Source organism: Sciurus vulgaris, assembly GCF_902686455.1.
Source record: "Sciurus vulgaris genome assembly, chromosome: 4".
Lineage (NCBI taxonomy): Eukaryota > Metazoa > Chordata > Mammalia > Rodentia > Sciuridae > Sciurus > Sciurus vulgaris.
The window spans coordinates 187,534,693-187,547,495 of record NC_136464.1 but is presented as its reverse complement, the minus strand read 5'-3'; the positions used below and the strand labels follow the sequence as shown (position 1 = coordinate 187,547,495).

Sequence of the window (12,803 nt, the reverse complement as noted above, 5' to 3'; positions counted from 1 at the left end):
ACTGCCGACATGAAAGTCTTTTTAATTTGGTTGATACACATTTGACAAAATATTTTAGAATAAAATAATCCTCAACAGGTACAAGGTATTTACAGTAACATAACTGTGGAAAACAAAACTGATATATCTCTTTAACAGAAACGTCTATTTACAAAAGCTCTGTGAATCTGGAAGACTTTCAACTCCTACCCACTACTCTGGTCTTAAACCCAGCAGTACGAGGTAGGGAACACTAACACATGACAGTTAAGGATCAGCTGTGGGCTGGGGTACTACGGCTCGTAGTACAGCACTGGCCTAGTGTGTGTGAGGTCCTGGGTTTCATCACCAGCACCGCAGAAAAGAGGGGAAAAAAGCTCATCTGAGATCACCCAGTAATCCAATAGTGTGGGCTGACAGGAAAGTAAGCGCAGGACAGCAGATGGAAGACTGCTAGAATAACCAAGAACAAGAAGAGCCCCTCACAGGCCTCCCCACAGCCCCTGCAGGACAACTTCAAAGACTTCCTCAGCCTTCCCTGTCAGCAGAAAATCAGCAACCCTGAGACTCAGCTTTCCGTGACATAAAAGCTATGAGCATCTAAAAACTGTTCAACATTTATAAAATAATTTTACATAATCAAATAGAAAATAACTCTTATGATTTTAAAATACATTCAGGGGAACAAAATTTTTCTCAAATTTACTTTTCATGCCTATTCTTAAACATTCCACATAATAATTTTTTGTGGGTGCTGGGGACTGAACCCAGAGCCTGGCACAGGCTAGGCAAGTATTCTACCACTAACCTGCACCCCAGCCCTCCACCTAATAACCTCTATTGTCTGAAACTGGGTTTCACACACATACACATTTTAACTGGAGTTCAGAACTTGCTTGTTTACTACATAGAATGCCTACTTCTCTGTTACTATTTAAATATACTTAAATGAGAAGTTTATCCATCTAAAATATACAGTAGAAAGTTGATTTACAAGACAGCCACATAACAGTGGGGAAAAGACCAAGTACTTATCCTTTCAACACTAGTGAGACGATCACACACAGTACATGCTACACATTACCATCTACTGGCCCAACCAGGCTACATAACAAGCTAGTCTCCACAGACAGCACTGTACAGCAAGTGTTCACAACTGCTCAAAAATCAAATCTGCGGCTCCTCCAAGGGGGACTCAAGAGCTTCCATCAGCTTTTTATTTGCTTCTTCATTATGCCTGCTTTGACAATGAGTTAGGTGTTTCTTAAAGCCTCTTGGGAAATTTGATTCAAAATTACAACGTGGACATTTAAGTAAACTTTGCCCGTGAGCTGCTACGTGATTCTTAAGGAGAGATTCCAAAAGAAAGGCCTTTCCACAAATTGTGCACTTGTAAGGACTGTGGACATTGTGCTTATTAACTAAATGATGCAAAACAGCACCTTTCTTCATAGCGCGACAGCAACAGATCTTGCAGTAATACTTCCCCTTCCCACGCTTCATGTATTTTGCAATCTCCTCTTCTGAGATGAATGCTTCTTTTTCTTCAGTGAACTGTAGCACGTTTCTGGATTGCTCTGGACTTGTCATGTCCATTTTGTTCTCTTTACCAAAATCAATAGATTCCACATCCACCTGCTCTTGATCACTGCTTGACTCCTGGCCCTTCATGTCTATGGCATCCAGGTCTGTTCTGAGGAATTCACTGCTGCTCAGCTCAGCATCTGAGCTCTCCTGGCTGTCCTTCTTGAGCTTCTTGGAGGAAGGGAACAGGGCATCTTCCAAGAGTTTCTTAGGAGTGGCCAGAAGCTCTTCCTGAACCAAAAGATCACACTTTTGGTCTTCTGTGGCATCAACCTGTAGTTCATCGCCAAGCTCTGCTGCTTTCTGAGCTTCTGAGAACACAACAGACTTGGACAGTTCAGGGAACAGGGCATGCTTCCGGGGCTCTGGGAAAAGAACACGTTTCCGTGGCTCAGGAGAGGCAGGAGGAGCTGCTCTGGTGCACTCAGGAAACAGTGCAGACTTTCGAGACTCAGCATCAATAGAAAGGACAGGCTTCCAAATATCCGAAGCTGCTCTTGGGGATTCAGATGGCCCAGAAGGACCTGGCTTCCGGGTCTCAGGGAAGACAGTGGGCTTCTGAGTTTCCATTACAAAGGAAGACTTCCAGAGATCAGGAGAACCACCACGGGAACTTTTTTGGGACTCCGAAAAATCAAGTGAAGCAGGAGAAGTTTTCCGCTGGTCAGAAGAAAGCTTCCAAAGGTCTGGTGACCCTGAGGGTTTCCTGAGCTCTGGAGAGCCTGCTGGGCTACGGATCTCTGGGGAGAGCGGTGGACCTGGTCTACGAAGCTCAGGAGACACTGGGGGAACTGCTTTCCAGTGCTCAGGTGACAAGGCAGGGGATGACTTTCGGAGCTCTGGTGGTCCAGACTTCCATGACTCTGGAGATGTTGGGGGAGTTTTCCAGGAGCCAGATGAGACTGAAGACGACTTCCAGGATGCAGGGGACACAGACGAAGTTGGTTTCCAAGGTCCAGGTGATATAGAAGGAATTGGTTTCCAAGGTCCAGGAGACACAGATGGAGCAGGTTTAGTTGGCTTCCAAGGTCCTGAAGATGCCGAAGGACTGGACTTCCAAGGCCTTGGGGATCCAGGTGGCCCTGGCTTCCAGGAACCTGGCGACACAGCTGGGGCTGGTCTTCGGGGCTCTGGGGAGACAGCAGGGAATGGCTTCCAAAGTTCAGGAGACTCCGACGGAGACGGCTTCTTTGGCTCTGGGGAGGCAGTCCGGGTGGGCTTCCGAGATTCTGGGGACGCAGTTGGGGACGGCCCCCAAGGCTCGGGGGAAGCAGCCAGAACCGGTGACTCTGGAGATGAGGCTGAAGGTGGTCCCCCCGTGTCTGCAAAGTGAGAGTGCTTCTGAGGCTTAGGGTTAGCAAGAGCAGCCTTTACTGGCTCAGGAGACATAGTGACAGGTTTCTGTGGTTCTGGAGAAGGGACAGGGACAGGCTTCTGCAACTCGGATACAACAGGGGATGATTTTGGAAGCTCAGGAGAAGAAACAGGAGTAGGTTTCGAAGGCTCCGGAGGAGGAGAAGTTGCCTGCTCAGGAGGAACAGAAGGGCCAGGTTTCTGAAGCTCCAAGGGTGCAAGAGGAGCAGGTTCCGGGGACTCTGGAGACAGAACTGGACCTAGTTTCTGTGTTTCTATTGAGAGGGAAGTCCCAGGTTTCAGTTCTGCTGAATTAGACGGCGTTTTCTGGTGTTCAGGAAGAAGGGGTATTCTCAAAGGATCTGTTTCTTTGTTCAACTGACTTCTTGGTTTATCATTCCATTTCTCCGGGGCCGCGTGTTTGGATGTGATGTGATAGTACACATTGGAGTACATTTTGCTGGTGAAGAAGCATTTATGGCAATGAAAGAGCTTTGCACTTTTCTGGTAAAATATCATCTTACCTAATCCCCCAGCATCCATTTCATCACAGAATTCTGGGTGGATAGTGCCCATGTGGATCTGCACATTTTCATAATCAGTGCCTCTGAAACTGCAGTGGTCACACTCCAAACGTACAGATGGTTTCCGAAGTTCCTGGAAAACTTCCATCTTCTTTCTGTTGGACTATGTTCTTTAAAAACTTTCAACACTGTGCAATAAAGTAAAAATAAATTATTTTCATGGACATTATTTTGAATAAAATGCTGTCCTACCTATAACTGCATGATTTTAGATCTAGACTAGCACGTGCTTTATTAGATATATCTCTAAAAGGGCTGGGGATATAGCTCAGTTGGTAGATTGCTTTCCTCGAAAGCACAAGGCCCTGGATTCAATCCCCAGCACCACAAAAAAAAAAAAAAAAAAAAAAAAGGGTCTCTAAAAGATTTTAAGAGAAGAATATGGAACTAATGTTCTGAGTCACAGATACTCTGCTGGTTTTACATACATCATCTTGATAGAAGAAAGACATGAATGGTAGGAATGTGAGATTAAGGGAATAATGCTGTAAAATGAGCCACTGTGTGGACCCACATGCTTTCTTTTCCAAGAAGCAATTTAGTTACAGCCCTGCTGTAGTAGACAGGCTATGTCCATTTCGAAGCAAACTACCTGTTATCTGCAGGAGAAATGCAGGCCTAAAATAATCTATCTCATAATTTTAGAATAATTTTTCTTCATCACACACACTGGCTTGCATAAAAGTTTAAAATTTAAGGCTATTAATCTTGCAAAGCTGGATTTTAAATTGTGCTTTCTCATTTTTTATTTTTTTTTAACCATTCAATAAGCTTTTCCTAATTTTGACCTTTTTTTTTTTTTGACCTTAGGTTTTAGAGTGCTGGGACCTGGGATGAAGCCATGGCCTTGCGCAGGTTAGGCAAGCTCTACCATTGACCTGAGCTACACCATCAACCTGATACATGTCACTCAACTCCATCTAGTATAAGGAGGTAAGAATCCAGCCTGATATTTTCACCCTGAATCACTTGTTTCAACAGCCTGATCGCACAGCTCTTTCTCCATGTGAGGACCATTCAGCATTTACTAATTTCCATGTACAACTCTACTCTAGACTCTTCTGTGTACTGTTCCCTCTCTACTTCCTGTCACTGCTACTTCCGTTCTGGTATGCCAATCTCAGCAGGTGATCAAGCAACCAATAACAGAGCTTTTATAACTACTGTACATTGTTGAGTTTATGCCAAGTGGACGGCAAAATCTTTTCTCATTATCAGCCAGACACAGTGGCATGTGCCAGCATCCCCACTACTTGGGAAACTGAGGCAGGAGTTCAAAGTCAGTCAGGGCAACATCATGAGAATCTGTCACTAAAATTTTGTTTTTGATTATTTTTTCCATCAAATGATACTTGAACAGCCACTGCCAACAGCATGTGGGATGTTGTGTGCTAAGGGTGATGGGGATGGCACATTCCTTCCACAGGACTGCTCCTCAGAGAGCAGCACAAGTCAGACACTGAAGTCACAGGATCAGAACACAGATGAGAAAGATTAGATAACATGACTGATTCTGATAAGTTCTGCTTTTTTTGGGTTGCACTGGGGATTGAACCCAGAGCCTCATGCAAGATAGGCAAGCACTTTAGCAACTGAGATATACCACCAGCCCATAAATTCTGTTTTTAAAGATGCTACTGCTGACTGCTGTTTTCAACTACCTCTATCTGGTGTCTCATTTGCTTTTTTTTTGATCTAAAGCTAAACAAAAGATAGACATTCCCCAGCAATTATACTGTGCTTTAGAAAATTATTTCAAGGCCCAAAAAGACTATACCAGAAGAAAAATATAGTTACTAAGTTCTGAAGAAAAATCTCTAAAATGATCATTAACTTACAAACATGATGAAAAAAAACAACAGCAAAAATCATTGGCTAACCACGTAGGGCCCAAATTTCAATAAAACTAAAGACTTTAGAGGAAGATGAGAGAAAGATGTGTATCAATAACCCCATCTGGCTGTAGTGGAGACAGTGAACAGCCAAGAGCTGCTGGCAGCAAAGAAGCTTCATGTCACACATCTCATAAGCATCACAGAACACGTAGGAGTTCACCTGGCCTCCCTCCTTCCTCGACCTGCCACCAAAGTTCCAACACCCATGTCTGCTGCCACCAAGTCACATCACTGTACTCAAATGACCTCTTTCTTCAAAAAGTTCTTCAAAGAATTCATTCTTCATACACCAGTTCTACCAGGGGCATGCATATTCAGCACACCTTCACACACTATTACTGAGACAGGTGTGTAGAGTTTTTCCTCGACAACTCCAGCACTTTTCCCTCTTTCTAATCATAAAATATTCTCCTGAACATTAAATTCTGGATAAATGTTTTTAGTGTGGAAAAGAAAACAAACTATAACATGCTCTTTCCTGCCACTTACCAGCTGTCTCACAGGACACCTAAGAAGTGGCCTTCAAAGGGCAGATGGTCTACATGGCTTTCTAACACACAGAAAACTGCCTCAGTAGGGCAAAGATGAGAAGCTGAATCTGAAAAAAACAAACAAAAAACAAAAAGGGAAGGTAATCAAAATTACAACTCTATGAACATCTGGACCACTTAGTTCTTTGTCTCTCTCGCCACAGGGACCCGTTTCAACAGTGAAGGATCCCACCAGTAAGCCTGGACACAGCACCAAAGCCTGCAGTAGACACACATGATACTGTTCTTTTCTCTGTGTATTACAATCAACTATGAAATTACACCCATGTTGGACCAGACCCTTCTCAAATTGACCCACCTGACATCAGCTTACACAGTCTGGGTACGTGACCCACACTTTTACTCTCTGACAGCACTCACACGCCTGCTGGTGCAGATCGTAAGGAGCTGATGTTCTGCTGATCATCAACATTGTTCATGTGCAGCAGGAGAAACAACACAATCAACAGGACTCACAGGAAAAAAGGAAGAGGACTGGCACGAGGCACGATGGTGGTGTTCTGACCCACGGGAGGAAGGGCAGACCTGCCCCAGTGACTGCTCTGGCCTTTTTTCTCCCCGTGTTCATTTCAACTAGAAAGCTTCCTGATCTGCTGAGTATGCTGACAAGAACAGAATGGGATACACTGGCTATGCACAGAAAATCACTGCCTATGTATCCACCTACTCCTTCCTGTCTCCCCTATGGTTCAACACTCTTTGACCCCTGACCATGCTCCCCCATTCATCACCCTGCTACCACAGACGACTCCAAACCCTACAACTCTAATGTAACTTGCCTGCTCACAATCCCTGTCTGCCAAACACCTGCAGTATAAAATCTGAACACAGCACAGAAAGCTCCCAACCAGAATGCATTTTCAAAAGTACTGACTACATATAACTCCCCAGCTCTTCTCAATCTCAATCTTTAAACGGACACTTCCTGCCCTTTACATTCTGTCTTGCTACCTACCCATCAGGCAAGTCTTTTCATCCCTCAAACTCTTTACCTTTTTAGACAATGGCTAATTTCCCAATCCCCCAATCTCCCTATACCCAGCTATAAGCTACTTCCAGGGTAGAAGTCACCCTGGGGCACTTCAGCCTGATTCAGGACTATCCAGTTACTCACCTCTGAAACCTCTGTACATCCTTGAAACAGTGTGTGCTCAGAAAACATGCTCAATCCCAACCTGTCTTATGAAGGCTGAGGATCCAATGTTAAAGACTTTGAAATCAGAAGTGACCTGAGCACCCCCGTCTCTGGAAGCATCTACTTTAAAATTTCAACTTAAGAGTTGAGGAAACTCAAGTCTGATATTAAATGACTTGCCCAAGATCAGGCCGATGACCAGCATCTGACCAAGGACAAAACAGACCTTTGCTGTCTCTCCAGACTCTCTTTAGTATATCATGATCCAATGAACACAGTGGAATTCAGTAAGATCTTGAAAAGCCAGTACAAGGACCCAAACTGACAAAATGAGCCTTTTCAAATATTTAGAATTCAATAGCAACCATGTAAGTACAGCACTAGAGTGAGTTGTGTCCCATATTCTGCACTAGGCAGAGCACCCCACACTCCATCTACTCTTGTCTCCAGCTCTGGGCAGGAGGGACAACACACCAAGAGTCACTAGCAAACTACGGAACATGCAAAACAGCAACACAATAGGTGGCACTGGAAAATGAGTCACAACTTCACATGCAGAAAAACTAGGGATAACACAGAAGCTGTTCTAGAAGCAACAGCAGAAGTCAGCAGAACAGATTTTAGCTCCATAGTTTTACAAACTACTCCGCCATGAACTGTAACAAGATGCTTCGTCAGTAGGGCCATAATTAGAAGCCAGGAACAGAGTTTTGAGTCCAACCCTCTTTGTTTTATAACTGAGAAAACTGATGCTGAGGGACAGAAGTGACTGCTCAAAGATTACAACAATAATTAGGTCAGCAGAAGCCACAGAAGACCAAGGATTCTTGATTCCAGGTCTGTTGTAGCACCATGCTCTCTTTCCCACTCTGGCTGAACCATCCACAGAGCCATTCCAGGAAAAGTCCAGAATCCAGCTTTAAGACTCCAAAATGAAAAATTCCTGGAACTTCGTGAGCTCCTAATACTAACTACAAATTGTCCAAATTAACAGAAATGTCTCCCGGCCTACTTTTCACCACTACAGACTGCACCTTTGGTGCTCTGCCCGCCCACCATCATGCAATACCACACCCCACACTACAGCATTTCTTCCCAATTTCTTCCTGGAGGCCTCACACAATGAATTGTCTTCTAAAATACATTGATACGTGGCTTTTTACATTAAAACCCAATTATGCAGAGCATGTTTAAAACTAACTGGGTTCTCAGTGTACATACACTTTAGCATTTCTCCTCATCCCTGGAAGTTCTTTTAATTAACCAAACTGTTCTCCGGGTAGTTTTGTGCTATGAGCAATTTTAGCAGGAAACACAAGGTTTCCATACACCCTTCCTACACCCTCGTTCCTGTACTACATCTTGCATTGATTAGTGTGAGGCGATTCCAACAAAAGTCGCCTGGAGGGCGACCCAGTCACCGTGCACGCGGGCATCCGCCAGCGTCCCTCGCAACGTCACCGCCCTCGGGTGCCCGCGCCCGCGGCGGGGCAGCACCGCAAGCTCGCGGCGGGACCTGCGTTCCCCTCGGGATCCACCTCCCCACCCAGCTCGCCCCCGCTCGGCGCGTCCCCGGGCGCGGTCTCCTCCGACCCCGCGCGGCCGCCGCTAACCGCACATCAGCTGAAAGAGCGCGCGGCCCGCACGGCGCCTCGACCCGCCCGTTCCTTGCCGCCCGCTCTCACCCTCGGCGAGGTGGCGCGGACAGGCCTGCGGCGCGGGATCCCTAATGGCGGCGGAACGCGGGGAGAACCGGAAGTGCCGCGTGCCGCCCCGGAAGTGCCGCCCGCCCTCCTGCCTCCGTCCTCCGCGCGCCACGGCGAGCGCCGGAAGGTTCCGCTGCATCGACGAACCCAGGCGTCGCTCGAGTTCCCTGGGTCTCCTGTTGCTGCCCTTCGAGCGGGCTTATTTTTAAAGGGGCAGGACTGGGCCGTGCAGGACCCTGGCGCCTGGAGACTCCGGACCAGGCCCCGTGCTGTTGCCGCCACCGTCCAAGCGCTCGTGCTGCGCCGCGTTTGCTCGGCAGGCTGCCCTCTGCGCCTGCGCGCTCGCGAAGCGTGGCGCTGCTGGGATGTGCGGCGCTGCCCGGGCCGCCCTGCGGGGCCGCGGAACCCTGACCTGCGGGTGCCGCGCGCCTCTGCGGCCCTCTGCGGGCGGGCGAGGCCGCCTTGCCGTGGGAGTGCGTCTCTGGGGCGGGTGCGTGCCTGCGGCCGTTCCCAGACCCACGCTTAGGAAACAGTTGTGCACACCCGCCGTCCTTAAAGAGGGTCGTGCGCACCCGCCGTCCTTAAAGAGGGTCGTGCGCACCCGCCGTCCTTAAAGAGGCGGTCGTGCGCACCCGCCGTCCTTAAAGAGGGTCGTGCGCACCCGCCGTCCTTAAAGAGGCGGTCGTGCGCACCCGCCGTCCTTAAAGAGGCGGTCGTGCGCACCCGCCGTCCTTTCTTAATCAAATTGTCGGGGTTTTGAGCTCGAGTTATAGGACCTCTCTGTGTTGGGCACATCAGCTCTCCAGCAGATTTTAACCCCAGGTACCCCCCCAGTCCGTGGGTCGCCCTCTTACTGTGATAAGGATGTCTTTTCAAACATCAGTATTTAAAAATTTTTTTACAAATGCCTCCAAAGAGTTTTAGGTGAGTTGGGTTCATTTGTTTGTTTGTTATTTCCACAATCCCAGAGGGCTGGGGACTCGAACCCGGGCCTCCAGCATGAGAGTCAGGCACTCAGAGTCTTAAATACTACACAGTGTGTACTATGGATTTTCGAAAACATAAAATAATGTGAACACGAAAACGCAATGTATAAAGTGAGCAATGTTTTCAGACACGAATTCACACAGTAAACCGAGACGGCACCATCCCCTGCAAAGTCAGCCCTCGTGAAGTTCTGTCGGTCTGTCTCTTTTATGTGCCTTGTACCTTTGGTGTCGCCAGAAACTCCTTGTCAGATGGTGTCCTGAACGCTTTCGGCTTCTCCTCTCATACTTCAGGGTCACCGTAGGTTTTCAGCCCCGAGTCAGCGTTTGCACGTGGCACTAGGTGAGGTCAACTCAGTCTGTCTTGCCGTGGATGCCCAGTTTCCCGGTGCCATTTGTTGGGAAGACTGCCCTCCCCGGCAGAGGGACTTGGCACCCTTTGTAAGCCTGCTCATCTGGTGTGCAGGGTTTGGGCGGGGGCTGTCTCTCCGTGATGTTCGTGTCTGGATGCCAGCACCCTGTTGTGCACCACTGGGGTCTTAGGGTGATGTTTCGAAATCAGAATAAGTGTCTCCTCAAGCTCCGATCTTTTTTGATGTTTGAGTTCCGTTGAGGTGCTGCGATTTTTTTTTTAAATTAAGACCTTTTTTATTTTTACAGACACGTTTTGGTTCATTGTACACAAATGGGCTACGACTTTTCATTTCTGTGGTTGTGCACCATGTAGACTCACACCATTCATGGAGTCATACGTGTGCACAGGGCGACACTGTCTGTCTCAGTCCACTATCCTTCCTCCCCACCCTCCCACCCCATTTTCTACCACACCATCCACGGTCCTTGGTTTTTCTCGCCCCGCCACCACCCACCCTCTTGTTATATATCGTCATGCACTTATCAGAGAAAACATTTAGCCTTTGGCTTTTTCGGCTTGGCTATTTCACTTAGGATGATATTTTCCAGCTTCAACCATTTACCAGCAAATGCCATAATTTTATTTTTCTTTATGGCTGAGTAATATTCCATTGTGTGTACATACCACAGTATATTTATCCATCAATTGAAGAGCATCTAGGTTGCTTCCACAGTCTAGCTATTGTGAATGGAGTTATTTTCCTTATTTCCCTTTCTGTGATGTTTCATCACTTCTGTATAAAAATGCTTTAGATTTATGTGTGTTGATTTTATAGCCTGCTATTTTGCTGAATTCATTTATGAGGTCTAGAAATTTTCTGGAGGAGTTTTTTGGATCCTCTAAATAGAGAATCATGTCATCAGCAAATAGTGACAGCTTGAGATTCTCTTTTCATATTTGTACCCCTTTGATTTCTTTAGTCTGTCTAATAGCTCTGGATAGCATTTCCAGGACAATGTTAAATAGAAGTGGTGATAAAGGACATCCCTGTCTTGTTCCTGTTTTTAAAGGGAATGCTTGCAGTTTTTCTCCATTAATAATGATGTTGGCCATGGGCTTAGCATAAATAGCCTTTACAATGTTCAGGTATGTTCCTGCTATCCCTATTTTTACTCGTGTTTTCAGCATGAAGGGGTGTTGTATTTTGTCAAACGCTTTCTCTGTGTCAATTGAAATAACCATAGGATTCTTAACCTTAAGTCTATTGACAAGATGGATTACATTTATTGATTTATGAATGTTGAACCATCCTTGCATTGATGAACCCCAGGATGAACCCCACTTGATCGTGGTGCACTATCTTCTTAATATGTCTTTGTATGCGATGTGCCCGGATTTTAAGGATTTTTGCATCTATATTCATCAGAGATATTGGTCTAAAATTTTCTTTCCTTGATGTATCTTCGTCTGGTTTGGGTATGAGAGTGATACTAGGTTCATAGAATGAGTTAGGAAGAGTTACCTCCTTTTCTATTTCCTGGAATACTTTCAGAAGTATTGGAATGAGTTCTTTGAAGATCTTCTAGAACTTGGCTGAGAATCCATCTGGTCCTAGGCTTTTCTTGGTTGGTAGGCTTTTGGTGGCTTCTTCTCTTTCATTGCTTGATATTGATCTGTTAAAATTGTGTATGTCCTCCTGGTTCAGTTTGGGAGGAGCATATGTCTCTAGAAATTTGTTGATATCTTCAATATTTTCTATTTTGTTGGAGTGTAGTTTTTAAAAGTAGCTTCTCATTATGTTATGGTGTCTGTTGTGATACTTCCTTTTTCATCCCGAATTTTAGTAATCTGAGTTTTCTCTCTCCTTCTCTCTGTTAGTGTGGCTAAGGGTTTGTCTATTTTGTTTACTTTTTCAAAGAACCAACTTTTTGTTTTGTTAATTTTTTGAATTTTTTCTTTTGTTTCAATTTCATTCATTTCAACTCTGATTTTAATTATTTTGTGTCTTCTACTTTTGATGATGTTCTGTTCTTTTTCTAGGGCTTTGGGCTGTAATGTTAGGTTATTTAGTTGTTGACTTTTTATTCTTTTCTTGAATGCGCTCCATGCAATGAATTTTCCTCTTAGTACCGCTTTCATAGTGTCCCAGAGATTTTGATATGTTGTATCATCATTCTTATTTACCTCTAAGAATTTTTTTATCTCCTCCCTGATGTTTTCTGTTATCCATGCTTCATTCAATAGCATATTATTTAGTCTCCAGGTGTTAGAGTAATTTTTTATTTTGTCATTGATTTCTAATTTCATTTCACTATGAGCTGATAGAACACAAGGTAGTTTTTTTGTTTGTTTGTTTGTCTGTTTTTGCATTTACTAGGTGCTGCTTTGAGGCATAACATATAGTCTGTTTTTGAGAAGGTTGCATGTGCTGCTGAGAAGAAAGTGTATTCACTCATTGATGGATGGAATATTCTATATATGCCTGTTAAGTCTACGTTATTGATTGTGTTATTGAGTTGTGTGTTTTCTTTGTATAGTTTTTGTTTTGAAGATCTATCCATTGGTGACAGTGTGTCACCCAAAATTATTGTGTTGTGGTCTATTTGATTCCTGGAATTGAGAAGGATTTGTTTGATGTACAGGGATGCACCATTGTTTGGGGCATAAATATTTAC

At 45.2% G+C, this 12,803-nt stretch overlaps 1 protein-coding gene across 3 annotated transcripts; it reads right to left on the bottom strand.

The window, feature by feature from the left end:
- Nucleotides 1–963: 963 nt before the first annotated feature.
- CHAMP1 (chromosome alignment maintaining phosphoprotein 1) lies at nt 964–9,098 on the bottom strand. Of its 3 annotated transcripts, none has more exons than XM_079136572.1 (3): nt 8,767–9,097; nt 5,885–5,993; nt 964–3,628 (listed from the first exon to the last, which is right to left on the bottom strand). In XM_079136572.1, the coding sequence occupies exon 3, from the start codon at nt 3,586–3,588 to the stop codon at nt 1,147–1,149; it is 2,442 nt and encodes an 813-aa protein (XP_078992698.1). In that variant the 5' UTR covers nt 3,589–3,628; nt 5,885–5,993; nt 8,767–9,097; the 3' UTR covers nt 964–1,146. The 3 variants fall into 3 exon arrangements, with proteins under 3 accessions (XP_078992698.1, XP_078992699.1, XP_078992700.1); XM_079136573.1 differs by lacking the exon at nt 8,767–9,097 and adding an exon at nt 6,245–7,115; XM_079136574.1 differs by lacking the exon at nt 5,885–5,993 and having other exon boundaries at nt 8,767–9,098.
- Nucleotides 9,099–12,803: the final 3,705 nt, after the last annotated feature.

Bases quoted from the DNA above. Each gene is read 5' to 3' on its own strand.
- CHAMP1 (XM_079136574.1), bottom strand. From the start codon at position 3,588: ATGGAAGTTTTCCAGGAACTTCGGAAACCATCTGTACGTTTGGAGTGT.